Genomic DNA, 15,010 nt, shown 5'->3' on the forward strand with positions numbered 1-15,010 from the left:
CATAATTGCAAAGATTATAGTAGGAAAAAAAGGTATGAAAGTGCCATATTCTGGAGTTTTAAAATTTTGCTTTCCATGTTTATGACAGCCATAGCAGACCTCGAGGGAGATGGTAGATAGCTTTTAGATAGGATTTTTATAGCATACAAAGGAGTTGCACAGTGTTTGTATTTATGTGTTTCAATATGTAACTGGATAAAGAGGAATTCTTTGGAATATATAAAGGGGGCAGATCATGTTTTAAGAGGAAGGAAATACAGGAGCTGAAGAAAAGGAAAGGACAGATCTGAGCACCAGAAGTATTTGCACAAAAGTTTTAAGATGGTGGTTTGGGGTTTTTTAAATTGGTATTTTCTTTTTAGCCATAGTGTTTTGGAAGGCAGTTGTGAAAGAAAAGCTTCCTAACTCGTGATCGGAGCCGATCAGTGATTTAAGGAATCATAACCTCATTGTTAATGTCATTCTGTCCCGCCAGCCCTGGCATCCCATGAGGGGCTTCTGTTTAAGTCCTCATTATTTTCTCTCTCTTACAAACCATTCCCATTTCACTCATGATGACGGAAACATTTCTACAATGCTTTCTTTAAAACAAAAATAAAAAACACATTTTGAAAAAAAAAAAAAAAAAGCCAACAGCAAAGCTACATGTCACTGCTGCTTGGAAGTGCTCTTGGTTTCTAATGGCTGGTGGGGAAGGACTGCGTGGTTTCCAGAATGACTCCTCCTGCTGTCTCCTTTTTGTCTTTGTTTCAACGTGTTTCTCTGAACAGTCAGAAGGTCAGTTTGAAAGATCGTGTCTTCTCCAGTCCCCGCGGTGCTGGCACCAAAGGGAAAGGCTCTCCACAGGCTCAGGGCATCAGGAGGTCCCCCAGTGCTGACCAGAGCATCGAGGACAGCCCGAGCAAAGTGCCCAAGAGCTGGAGCTTCGGAGACCGCAGCCGAGCCCGGCAAGCGTTCCGCATCAAGGGAGCGGCGTCGCGGCAGAACTCGGAAGGTGAGGGCTTGGGCTGCTGTGCTGGACCCTAAATTCCCAGCTGGCCCCAACATCCTCTCCCTCCCCACCTAAGAAGGGTAGAGCTGCCAGCCAAGGTGTTGGGACTCCTTCCTCTCCCAGTCTTTTAGCTCGGAGTAGCCTGAGCAACCTGATCAAGTTGAAGATGTCCCTACCCATTGCAGGGCATTGGGCTAGAGGGCCTTTAAAAGGTCCCTTACAACCCAAACTTGTCAATAATGATTAGAAGAGGCAAGAAAACCCCTTCTGATACCCATGATAATGTTGGTATTTCTGTATATAAGGATGGGAAAAGGAGGAAGAGTCAGGATTGGGACAAGGTGAAATTACCTCAAGGTGTGCTGGGAAGGGTTAGGTTGGATATTAGGAAAAATTCCTTCTCTGAAAGGGTGGTCAAGCCCTGGAACAGGCTACACAGGGCAGTGGTGGAGTCACCTTCCTGAAGGGATTTAAAACACATCTAGATGTGTCACTTAGGGACATGATTTTGTGGCTGGGCTTGGCAGTGCTGGAGGAATGGTTGGACTTGATGACCTTAGAGGGCTTTTCCAGCCCAAATGATACTGGGATTCACTGATAATAGGGATGGGTGAGAGCTGCACTTGGCACTGCTGAACATCACCTAAGCACATCCTGGGAAATGCTCTCATCTGGATGCTCAGCAAAGGCTTCTCTGCTGCTTCCCCTGGGGTTGCTGGTTTTGATCTGCCGCATCTTTCCTTGTGCAGCACTGGCACAGCAAACAGTAACGTGTTGTGTTTCTCCTTCCCTGTCCCAAACCCAGAAGCAAGCCTCCCTGGAGAAGACATTCCTGATGAGAACAAAAGCTGCAACTGCGAGTTTGTGACAGAAGATTTGACACCAGGGCTGAAAGTCAGCATCAGGGCAGTGTGGTAAGAGAGGGAGAGGGGGGAAGCGGTCCAGAAAAAAAAATTTTAGAGAAGAATGAGAAGTGTAAAGCCTGAAAAGTGCTGGCAAATGCTGACATGTGTGTGTTGCAGGCTGCTTTTCCCCTGGGTGGCCTGCCCTGCTTTGCAGACAATTTTGCCAGGAAGGACAATTTTTGCTTATGGAAGGAATAAATGGAGAAACAGGAAAATCCCCCGCAGGGATGCATCCAAATGACAGTTCTCACCAGCTCTGAATGTAATGCTGACATTTCTAAAAGTGGTGCAGAGAGCACATGCACAGATGACAGTCCAAGGGGCATCAGGGACCCCCTGGTGCAGACAGGGCTTCAGCCACCAGCCCCCGCAATCCCCTTCCTCTCTCCTCTTGCTGCATCCTCCCCCAAACCCACAGGGTTGGGATTTATTCCATTTTCCTTCCAAAGCAGCTCCCTGCAGTGTTTTTTATCCACCATTAAGCAGGTCAGGCTGCACCCAGGGGTGTGTTATGATTTTGCTCTCTGTCTCCTGCAGCATTATGAGGTTTCTGGTCTCCAAGCGCAAGTTTAAGGAGAGCCTTCGGCCCTACGACGTGATGGACGTCATCGAGCAGTACTCAGCTGGGCACCTGGACATGCTCTCCCGGATTAAAAACCTTCAGGCCAGGCAAGAGACCCCTCTCTTTGCTTCAGTTTCCACTGCTTTTTGTTCACTGTGGAGGTATTTTCAGGAGAGAGACACTTCCATTTGCAGCTACAGCTTATTCTTTTCCTTTTTAAGACAAATCCCCATGGAAGACATCAGCGCTTATGGCTGGAACCCAGAGGGATAAGCAGGACAGGGACTGCCCTAAAACTCCCTTACTGCCCATCTCAGGACATACAAAAATCATGGCTCATCCTCCTGCTTTATTTTGGGAGCTTTTGGCGATATGGTATATCCCATAGGAAAGGCAGGGGGGTGTCTCCACGGTCCTCCTGGCAGGGTGCAAAGGTTTGGTGCCCCAGTGTTAAGGCTCATGTGGGTCACTTGGTACCTTTGTGGGAGTGAAATAAGACAAAATTTGGTGTCCTGGCTGTGGCCCTGCTGCCACAGGCACAGAGAGCAGTGAGGAGGCAGCAGCTCCCTCCCACCGTTGGGATGCTAAGCCGCTTCAGGAGGAATCCCTCCTCGGATGGCACAGTCTGCTGAAAATCCATGCAGATGGGAGTTTCTCATCCAAGCCCACCGACGTAGGTGGGGTTTAGCTGAGCTTCATTTCAGCTTCTGTGCTCGGATTTTAGGGCAAGATGTGCTCATTTTTACAGGAGAAGGAATGTGGAAAGGGACAAATGGAACCGAGAAGGTTTCATGTTTTTCATGTTTCTCCTGGAAGAAAAAAAGATCCCTCAAACACAGAAGCTTGATTCCTTGAACAGAGGATCAAAGTTTAATCTTTTAGTCTGACCACTCTTCCCTCAGCCCTGATGGGAAAAGTAGACCCCAAGCCTCCAACAGCGCTGGTTGTGTTAGCTCAGCAGAAGTAGCTCCAGTTCTGCAGAGCTTGAAGGACACTCAGAACTATGGCAGGGCTTGGCCATGGGCAATCTCCAGTCAAAAAAATACACCATTTTCTTTTACACTTGGAGAATGAAATTGCTTCCCTTGATGGCTGTGGCAGCCCAGCTTCCCCTAGAAGCCATTGAGGAAGTTTTCCTTTAATTTCAGAACCATTTAAGTCCCTGGTAGAGTCAGCAAATGTGAAGAAAAAAGAAGCGGGTTTTTTTTATGCAAACAGCTGGCATGAACCTCAGGAATGAAGTAGGAAAATTGTCTTGGGAAAAAGAGGAATCTCTGTTCTGCCATGAATCTCTCAGAGACCATTTTAACTCTGCTATTTTTTGATGTTCAAGACGCAGAGGTAACTTTCTCAGCCCTGCTGCACACTGTGCTTTTCCCAGAAGGAACATTCTCCCTTGCAATGGAGACCAAAATATCCTGGAGAATTTCCTCTGTGTGAGCCTCTCACTTCTGTTCTGTACAAATTCAGTGATTATAGATCCAAGATGTGTAGCTGAATATAGAGGGAGAAGGGATTGAGATTTCCTAACTTCAGAAACCTGAAATAAGAGGCCTTGAGGTCACCTCTGCAGTGGGTCCTGGGCTTTGGGGTTGTCATCTCTGCTGGCTCCAGGTGGGATGCCTGAGTCTCCAGCACCCTGAGGGCTGTGGCAGATTGCCTCACCACCCATCCAGGTCTGCCAGTCCTTCAGGGACATGTGCTGCAAAGACAAAGCAGTTTGGTTGTCTGTTTTTATGTCTGTTGGTTCAGGTAAGGAATTGCAGCTTTCAGAGACCAAACTGGATTCTCCTCTTAGCTGTAGGTCTGGGACTGTGAGGATGAGGTTCTGGGGCTGGACAAGGCCACCACCCGTCCTCTCAGAGGGAAGCCAGGAGGACCAGGAGCTGCTTCAAAAGCATGAAGCACCTGGATTTGGGATCCAAGACTACCAGGCAGCTTCACTGATTTTGCTGTTCCCACTGAGCAGGAGATCAGTGATGGTGATGGGAGCAGACCCCTTTGGGCCACCCTTTGAGCACCAACCAGTCCCGTGGCTGGGCACCTGCCCAGTGCAACTGGAAGGGCCCCCTGTAGACAAGGCCATGGCCAGTGTTGGACCTTGCACCCATATGGTGGATTGCAGGGAGGAAGTCATGGGGCACCTTGCAGAACAGATATTTTAGTGTCCCTTTCCTTCATCAATCAGAGCCCCGTGTTCTGCCTGCCAGCCCAGCTCGGCAGGGCTGGCTCTGACCTCCCCTAGCCAGGGCCGTGGTGGATTAAAGCTGCATCCAAGCACATTTCTGGGGTGTTTACATGTACTTTCCTCTTTAATCAGTAAAGCCTCTGTCACTGTGTCTGCAATGTGCTCTTTTCAGTGTTGTGTTCACATTGTCTCGTGTTCCATCCTGACACCTTGCCAACCATGGATGTCTCCCATTCATTGAGTTATCCAGCCCTGCAGCGTTCCTCGCCGACTCCCAGCAGCTCATGCTTCCCTGAACTAGCTGAGGATGTGTTCTCTAGCACTGGAACTGAAAGGAGGATGAATATATGTTGTTTCATATCCAGCCACCTCAATGGGATATTGCCACACATATGCAAATATATTCCAGAGGGTAAAGCACGGTGCCTGTTATATCTGGGGCGGGGGGAGCTCCTAATGATGATGCAGTGGTGCCCGAATCTCCAAATCTTACCCTGAGGTGGGTAAGACTCTGGTTTTTCACCAACAACCAGGTGGTAGGCGAGAGCCTTCTGTTTCCAGCGGAGTATATTTTCAATTTCTCTCTCTTTCTCTCCCTGTCCTTCTGTTTGTCAGTTGTTTCTTTCTGCGACTTTTCTCTGACCAACTTTTCTCTATGTGTTGCTTCATTATGCATTTTGCTGGTGTCTTTTTTCTTATTTACTTTGCCAGGATAGATATGATTGTGGGTCCCCCACCCCCTTCAACTCCCCGGCATAAGAAGTATCCAACCAAAGGACCCATGTATTCTTCCAAAGAGTCTCCCCAATACTCGCCTAGGTTAGGATTCACCAAAATGCCGCTTTCTCCGGAATTTTTTTCATTTGCTTAATGTCAAACCCCTTTCATGCCAGTTATATGACGGCATTTCTCACTTAGCAGTGCAGCCTGCTAAATCATGACTCGCAAGGGTTTGCTGCTCTGGGTGTGCTCTGATTTGCCTTCAAGCCAGAGGGGAACAAAAAAGGGGATGTTCATTCAGTCATCAATAACCATCAGTTCCTTCAGCGAGCCTATTTTCTATTTTCAGTCTTCTTTGAGGTGTTAGAAAGCTAAATTGTATCTTTTTAAAAGATCTCATATTTTATCAGGCTGTCTTTAAACGTAGAAGATGGAATATTTACCCACAAAGCCAATATAAAGTGAACAATCCACTTCCTAAAGAATGACACCATCCACACACAAGCAAAGGAGCCTCTGCAGTTCTTTGGACAACAAAATTAGTTTATTTCAGTGGGCAAAGTAAGAATGAAGTGTTTTATAGCTGATGAACGCAGTGATCTCTATTTCCACCTGGTGCCACTCTATTGACCATGGAGGAAAAAATTGTGTTAAAATACTACAAACATGGGACTCATATTCTGAAAAATAAGAAATCAATCCTGATTTTCCAAGCAAAAGAGCAGGAGTCAAACCCAGCCCTCAGTCACACAGTGAGATAGTTCTCATTAAGTTCCTTCCCTAAGTAAAACCATATCTGAAGCTCATGCAATGAGGAATATATTCTCACAAAAATTCCCAGTTTAGGGCATTCTGAGGTCTGGGCAGCAAGGCCATGAGCTGGGCTGTTTTTTCTCCTTGCACTGAGACCACTAGAGCCCAAGGCAGGTATAAATATTTGCCAGAAAGTAATTTTCCATGCAGGAATAGCAGGTGATTTTTAAATGCAGTAATCTTAGCCTCAAATATTTTTTCCCTAAATATATTTGCCTCCCTAAGAGCTAATATGTGACAAATCTCTTGATTTTTATTTAAGCTGCTCTGAGTAATCTTCACTAGAGAAATGTAAGTAAAAGGAATATTGAAAGCTTACCTTTTCCCACTCAGCTAGCTCAAACATTAAAAAAATTGAATTTTCTAGAAGCTCAAAGCTTAATGCTTGAAAAAAAAAAATGCTTTCAGAAAAGTAGTTTTCCCCATTCTTCCTCCCTGCCATAAGAAGTCTTTGAAAACAAAATAACCTTGCTACGTGCAGAAACATTTATATTTAAATTTAAAAATACATATTCAAATGGATTTTGTTGTATTTGACTTGTAGAATTATATGTCCAACAAGCCTTCACTAAAAGCAAGATTTTCATGTGAAAACTTGCACCTCACACACAGCAAAGGTGATTGATGGATCTGAGGGGAGGAGGCCTCAAACTGGAATATTTATTTTATTCAGTCCAAGACTGTTGCTGTATCAGCTTGATGCTAATAACTCTCCCCCCACCATTTATACAGTTTCTAATACTGATTTAAAAATCTTTGCACATGCCCACAAGGCTCCTGGGATGTTTAGACTTTTTTTTCGTAAATTCTCCCTTTGCCAGTGTTTTTTTTCCTTTCCCCCTTACCAAGCTGTGGCTGCAGAAAGCAGCAGGATACAGAAGGCTGCTGAAATCTCTGTTCCCACCCATGAAAAGGCATGTGCTACACTTAATTTTTGGCAGTTTCATCCTCCCACAGACACCAGCAGCACTTGTGAGGTGCTCAAGGGGCTGAGGGATGAGAACCAGAGCTCTGAGCAGCCCCAAACCCAAAAACCCTGGGTCAGGCTCTGCTGCTGCCATGGTCTTTGTCACCCCAACACCACGTGGGTCTGTGTCCTGTGAGGTCCCCATGGATGGCTCCAGCCTCTCCTTTTCAGTCTGCACCCCTTGTTTTAGCCAAGTACTGCCCAGAGAAACATTATGGGAGGGATTTCCCATGAGCTGTCTTGACCCCATGGATTACTCAGTTCAGCCAAAATCTTTCTTCAATCAGCTCCTAGAAAGGTCAGGGGGATCCTGGTAGATGCCCACAGCTGTGGTTTGGCTGATGGTGTTTGCTCCATGCTCTACACACAGGCAATTTGGATAAAATTCCCTTGATCAGCTGATTTAGCTTAGAATAGGTGCAATCTCAGCTGTAATTTTTAGAAAACAGTTGTTGATAGAAATTTGTCCAGAGCAAGTTTTATTGCCAAATGAAGGGGTAAGTAGCCAGTCCTGTGACATGGATGAAGGGGGTTTGGCTTCAATGCCTGGATTGTTTACGAAAATTTATAAGAGATAAAGGAAAAAAAAAAAGGAAAATACTTGACTATCTATTCCCAAACACTTCATTTTTATCTCATTTGAGCCGTTTGACCTTTTGATGTCTGCTTCTGGCCCGAGGCTGACATATTACACCTCTTTGCATGCACTGTTAGCATGAAGCATAATGAAGCATGAGAAAACCTGCACTGTGGCTGATGCAAGAATTTACATTTTTTTTTGTATCATTAGAAAGAAGGAAAGACAGTAAAGTCCACTTTAAAGAGCAATCCCCTCTTCTCTCTCCCTCCCAAACTGAGGCCCAGCAGAGCCGACCAAGAACAGCAGATGGCACAGTTGGTTGTGCATCCTTAGAAATCTCTGAATCCTCTTCTGCCAGGAAAGGAGGAACATGGGGCTGGCTCTTCCAAAGCTTCAGCTGAATTCTTCCCTCTGCACATGTTTATTTTGCACAGCAAAAATAAGTATTGACAAGACACAATCTCCCCATGACCTGTAGTGTAGAAGTGGGATGGGAATCCCAGAAGATTCTTGGTCCTCTGTCATGCAGTAAGAACATGAATTATTCCCTTCTGCTTCCTAAAGTGGAATATGTTCCTTCTTCTTCATCTTTTGAGCTTTTTTGCCCAGTTGGGACAAAATCTCAAAATCTTGTAATGGCTAAAAGGACCTCCTGCTCTTGGTGGTGTTGAGCTAGGTGCAGGTGGGTTGGGAGCTCACAAGGCATTTCCTCTTTTCTCTTGTATCACATAAGGCACAAATGAAATCTGGGCTTTGCTGAGAGTAGGTTTGCTTTGTGCTCCAGCTTGTGCCATGGGAAGCAAAGGGGTGGGAGACCTTGAGACTGGTTTCTCCCGTAAAGAGAAAAGGACTTGGTTCACCTTCTCCCCTCCCTGCACTGATGCCAGAGGCCCAGAGCTGCTCCCCTGCACCATCCTTGGTGCTGCTCTGCCTCCTAGGAGAGGTCTGGCTCTGCTTCCTCAGAGCTGTGGAAGACAACTACCCCAGGAGTCAGGACTATGTTCAGGTGTAGAGACAAATGGAATTAATCAAGAGGGAATTCTGGGCTCTGGTGTCAATTATATAATGGGGAAGGGCTTCTAAATGCTTTATGGGTGAGCTCTGTGAAGGGCTTCAGCCCTGCTCCTAAATCCCAGCAGGTCTAAAGGCAATTTGTGTCCTTGAAAGTGAGCAACAGCTTAGTGCTCTTCTTAGTGATCACTCCAGCTGTGAAGTGCAGCTGGCCCCTGAAATGGGCCATGTGAGGTTCACTCACTGGATAGCTCCTCTCTTCAGATATGAAATACAGCAGAAGTCCTGCCTTGGTTTCTGCAAGGTTAGAATTAGGGTTACGATGCAATGTTGGGTTCTCCTCTCTGTGTCACAGTCTGTCCTGCCTCCCTGCTCTACTCCACAGCTGCTGAGGGACGTCTCATTTCCATTAGTGGACATATTTCAGTGTCACTGTGGTGCTGGATGCGACAGGAGGACAGAGTACCCTGATTGTTCTCGGCCTTCTGCAATACTCAGTAACATTTGGACTTTGGGCCTCTTTAAACTCATGTTCATTCTTTTACCAGTCTACTTGCTTGTGCATACAGGAGAGGAGTTCATACAGTGGCTGTACCACGCCTTGGCTTGTGATTCCCCACCAAGGTAGCCCGAGGTATCCAATTTAACAGCTCTTTGCTTACATGGTAACGACATTGTCCTAGGATTTCTTGTGCTGTATGTCCTGTCAGTAATTGCATCCCTCGTGGGGAGTTCCTGTAAATGTCAGTGACTTCCTTCTCCCATTACAAGAGAGAAATAAGGCATGCATATTCCTCACACTTGTAATTCCAGCACTTGGTGCTCCTTGTACTCCTGTGCTTATATTGCTAAGCAAATGATCAAACATGGCTTTCTAAGCAGAACAGATTTCTGTCACATCCCTGCCCAAATCAAGTAGCTTCTGGGATCAAAGCTAAACTCCGAAACAATTGTTGGCTTATATTTTCTGTCTTTGGTATGATGTGCTCATCCACTTCATCCCTTTGAGCCAGATCTGGTGCTGTAAAGTGCTGTTGCTCTAATATAAGCTAAGGGAGCCACGCTGGTCCATTCCCACTGGTACCTATCCCTCAGTGTCAACAGCCAACATCAGTATGAAGTCCCTGTCCAATGTGAAGCAAACAGATGGCTCTTGTGTTGGAAATAGCCTCACGTCTCATTCCTTTCCTTGGTTTTTGTTTTGTTCATTTTCCCCTGTCTGTCTGTGTTCAGCTCCTTCCTTTTCTTCCTCCTGGTGCATGGACCCATGGCCCACACGGCAGAACTGTGTAAGAAGCATTTTGAGTTTTCGCTCAAGATTCCTCAACTTGGTTTCAGTCAGATTAATTAACCCTTCTTTCCCCCTGCCACCCTTACGTTTGGTGCATTATGCAAGAGTAAAGTTTGCCCAGCACAGAATTAGTCTATAAACTTGTCTGCCATTAAGAAGTTATTCCAAAAATTAGTTGCTTCCTGGACTTTGGAGGGATCAAGAAGCTCCAGTGTTTACTCTCCAGAAATTTATATTTGATGCCTCTAATAAAATTGAATTCCAGCTTCCAGACTGGTTCTGCCCTCCTCCTTTTCCTGCACATGGAGCTGTTAATCAACCCAGGTGTTTCCATACTGGGAATAAGGAAGTGCAAATGTGACATGTGTAAAGAAGACAGTACCAAATTATGTGCCTGGTAACCTTTCCCAGTTGATTTGGCAGGAGCCTTCTCTGCTCTCCCAGCTGGGAGCCCTGCTAATAAAAAACACTAAATCTAGCAGTACAGGTGTGAACTGCATTGAGATGAAAACAGTTTGGTAATGTTTGGCGAGTTCAGGCCAAATTCAGCCTTGATGTAATTCCACTATAACAGTTATCACTGCACCTGTTTGTCTGGATTTTAGGACAAGCAGCTTATTTTCATGGACATGAGAATTACACATGGACATTTGCATGGAGGAGAGGAAACTGCTGCAAAGACTGAAAAAGATCCCATTGATACTTGCTAGACAGAAAACTTGATCTTCCCCCAAAACAATAATTTCTCAGTTCAAATAAGAAGTTAATCAATTTGGAAGAAAGCCAGTTAAAGAAATTCTTTGCCGTGGGTAAATTTACTGTGCATAATGTGCCAGGTTTTATCTGTATAAACAGAAATGGATAATTTCAAACTCTGCTAATACCGCTCTGAATTTTGCATCTGAATTAACACTTCAGTGCCACTGCGTGTCTGTGAGTAATTTGGAGTGTTAGCTGGGAGAGAGGCTGTTGCTTTGTCCCGTGGAGGCACAACAAGCAGTGCCCTCCTCACCTGCTGCCTCCAACTGACTCCAGTCCTTTTCCGGGGGCGGGGGGATTTTCTGATCCCGGTAGAGTTGACCAGATTGTTGGGAGAGGATCCTCCATGACCGACAAGGATCGGACCAAAGGGCCAGCAGAAGGGGAGCTGCCTGAAGACCCCAGCATGATGGGCAGGCTTGGAAAAGTTGAAAAACAGGTATCTTGGGTCAGGAAGGGGTTCTTGTCAGAGGGTGTTGCATGCATTGTGTTGGTTTTTCCTTGGCTTTTTCCTTCAGTGGAATGTTACCTTTTAGTTGAAAAAAAAGAGAGCCCTGAATACTTTGAAAAAGAAGAAAGGTGGATGTTATGAAAGGACACTAAATGCATTGGAAACCTAAGTGCTACTTTCAAACCAGGCACTTTGAGTCTAGTTTAGTGAGTTTGTCAAAAGCCTGCATTATTTTTGAAAATGGCACATTGGTTTCTTTGCCACCACACTGGACACATTTCAAATGAGTCCCTGAGCATGGCTGCTGGAGCTGCTGGTCTTGCTGAAGATTTAAAATCTTCCTAGAGCATAAGGCTCAGAAATCCCGATGGCCTTCTGAGCCCAGAGAAGTGCAAAGTGCAGGAAGGAGCTGGAAGAAGCAAGTGTGTTCCAGCTTTTCTAGAACTTGGTGCCTGTCATAAAGATTAGAGGAGCATACGGAAAATCCTGTAACAAGGGAAACCCTGTAAAAAGGGGGAGAATTAAACCCTTCAGAACAGGACAATTAAATATTCACTAAAAGTTTGAGATGCTGTGGGGTTTGAGATGCTGAGGTGATCTATGAAGCCCAGCCCCACACTTGTGCCTGGATAGAAGTTGCTCATCCTCAGGATGTTAATGTGCTTCAGCCTGCATGTAGTGCTGGAACTGTGATGTTTTTGCAGGTTCAGTCCATGGAGAAGAAGCTGGACTTCCTGGTGAACATTTACATGCAGCGGATGGGCATCCCACCAACGGAGACAGAGGCTTACTTTGGGTCCAAAGAACCAGACCCAGCCCCTCCCTACCACAGCCCCGAAGACAGCAGGGAGCACATCGACAAGAACGGCTGCATCATCAAGATCATCAGGTCCACCAGCTCCATGGGTCAGAAGAACTTCTCCGCCCCACCAGCCCCAAGCAACGCCTGCCCGCCCTCCACGTCGTGCCAGCGGCAGAGCCACGGCTCCTCTCCCATTGGAGACCCCGGCTCGCTGGTCCGGATCCCACCTCCACCCTCCCACGAGCGCTCCTTGTCCGCCTACAGCGGCGGGCACCGGGCGAGCGCGGAGTACCTGAGGAACGAAGACATTACAACCAAACACCACGAGAGTGCCATGAGAGACAGCGACACGTCCATCTCCATCCCCTCGGTGGACCACGAGGAACTGGAGCGCTCTTTCAGCGGCTTTAGCATCTCCCAGTCCAAAGAGAATTTGGACATCCTTAACAACGGTTGCTATGCAGCCGTGGCCAAAATCAGACCCTACATTGCAGAAGGGGAGTCAGACACCGACTCTGACCTCTGCACGCCCTGCGGTCCCCCCCCGAGGTCGGCCACGGGCGAGGGACCCTTCAGTGACATGGGCTGGTCAACCCCCCGGCAGTGAAGCCTCCCTGCAGCCGCCGAGCCGCGTCCAAGCGCTGGCAGCTGCCCGCTCCAGCTGCCCACGTGTGGAACTTCTCAAGAAGATTGGCAGCTAAGGTTTTCCTCTTTCTAGGACACCCTTAGCTGGCAGATACTTTTCTTGCAGCTTACTCTGGGGGGAACGAGCAGGTCCGAGGCTGCATTTGTGGAAGAGGTCACGGTGATGAGTGAACTGGAGCTGTGAAGTCCAGATTTCTTTCATACTCTCTTTCTAAGATCATTAGGTGAAACTTCCATGGCGCAGAGTAGGCAACTTGCATTTCTTGGGAATCTTCAGAAGCACAGGGCAGGAATAAATCACCCAGCCAGGGCTTGTGTAGATCCCATTAACTGGTGGCTGACAAGTGTTAGGTGGGAATTGCTATGTCATGGCAGGAGCTGATCACACCTTTAGGTGTTTTGGAATAACAGACAGAATACGTGTCTGTTTCTGGCTTAGGTTTCAGAGCACATGTAATAATGAGGGGTTGTTACTCCACGGTTCCTCATTAGCTGTCAGGAAGGTGACATAATTCCAATATAATACATGGAAAATCCCTGGAGGAGAGGGATGGTGGCTGGGATATTTCCATGAGCAGACGTGGCCTTAAGTGGGACTTGCCGGGGTACTGCTCTGAACCAGAGCAGTTTGGAAATAATCCCATCTTGGGAAAACCTCAGAAATATGAGCTTGAGTGCAAGAAGAGGGTCAATCCAGAGGGCAGAGAAATGAGACAGAGAAGGAGGAAAACACACTATGGGGATGGAATTTTATATTTTTAACCATGTATTATATTTAATTATCTCTCCTTCTGCTGACAAGGGACTTGGGAAGCAAAGACGAACCAAAGGCAACCCCTCTGGAGGGCTGCCATGATCCCAAGCCATTCCCGTGGCCAACAGCACTGTTGGGGAGGCACAGCCACCAGGCAAAGGGGAAGGATGGACATGCAGGATGCTGTGGTCCCTGCCTTGCTGTGAGTGAAGTGCTGAGCTCCATCCTCTGGAAGCCCTGTTGGTCAGAGTGGGCACTTTTCTGACAGTTTGCATCGTGCCTGAACACTTTATTGCACACACTATGCCCATGAAAATCTTTCCTTTCTTCTTCTGCCCTGCCAAGAATCTCACCCCGACATTCTTGGGACATCCTTTGGTTTGTTTGGATCCCTCAAGCTGAGTTAAGAGGCTCTGCTTTATTTCTTCATGGTCTTTCAGAAGCCTCTTGCCCGTGCTTGCCCGCAAGTTGTGCCAATCCCAGTCTGCTCCTTTTCGTTGTGGAAGCACTTTCTCTTGGGAATGTCATTGTGTCATTACCAGGAACCTCAGCAACTCCTTCAGCTGGGGGAAGGCAAGGGGAAAAGTGATGCTCCAAGTTTCTTTTGGGACCAAAACAAAGCCACAAAGTGATCCTTTACACGGATAAGTTGGTAGGGGTTTTTATTTGCAAGGGGGTGGATCAGAAGTTGGTTTAGGATCTGTTTCCAGGGCTGGGACACCACGGCTGGCATTGTGCCTCTGAACCTTGCTGTGCATCCACAGCCCAAATCCCACATGTGTTTTCTGCTGTGATTTCAAACCCTGTCTTTCCACATTTTCCCTGTGTCATATCAAGAGCCTGTTAAGGCTATTTAGGTGACAGCTTCATTTCTGTGTGGCCTTTGAGAAGTTGGACATTGATTTGCTTGGGGTGAAGGGAGACTCAGCCTTTTTCTCTCCTCCTGTTTGCTTGACCAAACACAGCAACCAGGGGAGACCCAGGATAATTTTGGTCTTAGGGAAGATGTGGGTGCAGTCTGGCAACTTGCAGACAGGAAATAAAACCATTATTTTGCTAGTGCCCAGGGCCAGCACACAGGTCTTATAGTGGAATGAGGAAGGGGGAAGTGTCTTCACAACTTTTCCTGCCATTTTTCAGCATTCAGGAGGGGAAAACCTTGTTCTTAGGGAGAAACTGGGCTTCCAGCCACGCTAGTTCTTTTCTTTCCCCTCTTGAACCATGTTTTTGTTAATTTCTGCAGTTTTTCCCTCTCTGTTTGTGCTCCAAAACTCCTTCTGGCTCCAGATTCCTTTGTGCACAGTTAACACAGCAATGCCCTTGACTTCCACACAGTGACAACTTTAAATGCCAAATGCCTGTAAATTGTGCAGATTTGCCTCTGGTGTATTCCAAAATGAGATCCTTTCTGCTAGAACAAGAAGTGTCAGCAGGTCCTAAATCAAATGTGTGGCCTGGGCTTTCTACCGACCACAAGAATGGAAATTGCATTTGGTGAGGCAAAAATCAACATTGCTCCAGCCAGCTGCTCACTGCAGATTTTGTTGAAGTCAGAGATAACAAAGATTTAT

The 15,010-nt window shown here is 46.7% G+C and overlaps 1 protein-coding gene across 5 annotated transcripts in view; it reads left to right on the forward strand.

The window, feature by feature from the left end:
• KCNQ2 (potassium voltage-gated channel subfamily Q member 2) overlaps positions 1-12,647 on the forward strand; it is a 64,415-nt gene extending 51,768 nt beyond the window's left edge. For 3 of the 5 annotated variants that reach the window (XM_041478468.1, XM_041478469.1, XM_041478470.1), the window contains 5 exons: positions 771-994; positions 1,797-1,905; positions 2,434-2,565; positions 11,103-11,226; positions 11,943-12,647. In XM_041478468.1, the coding sequence (XP_041334402.1) occupies positions 771-994; positions 1,797-1,905; positions 2,434-2,565; positions 11,103-11,226; positions 11,943-12,647 (1,294 nt within the window). Of the gene's footprint in view, positions 1-770; positions 995-1,796; positions 1,906-2,433; positions 2,566-5,357; positions 5,466-11,102; positions 11,227-11,942 lie in introns of all 5 variants that reach the window. The other 2 variants (XM_041478467.1, XM_041478471.1) reach the window with 2 other exon arrangements.
• The last annotated feature ends 2,363 nt before the right edge of the window (positions 12,648-15,010 follow it).

Source organism: Pyrgilauda ruficollis, unplaced genomic scaffold (genome assembly GCF_017590135.1).
Source record: "Pyrgilauda ruficollis isolate IOZ18807 unplaced genomic scaffold, ASM1759013v1 scaffold45, whole genome shotgun sequence".
NCBI classification, from domain to species: domain Eukaryota; kingdom Metazoa; phylum Chordata; class Aves; order Passeriformes; family Passeridae; genus Pyrgilauda; species Pyrgilauda ruficollis.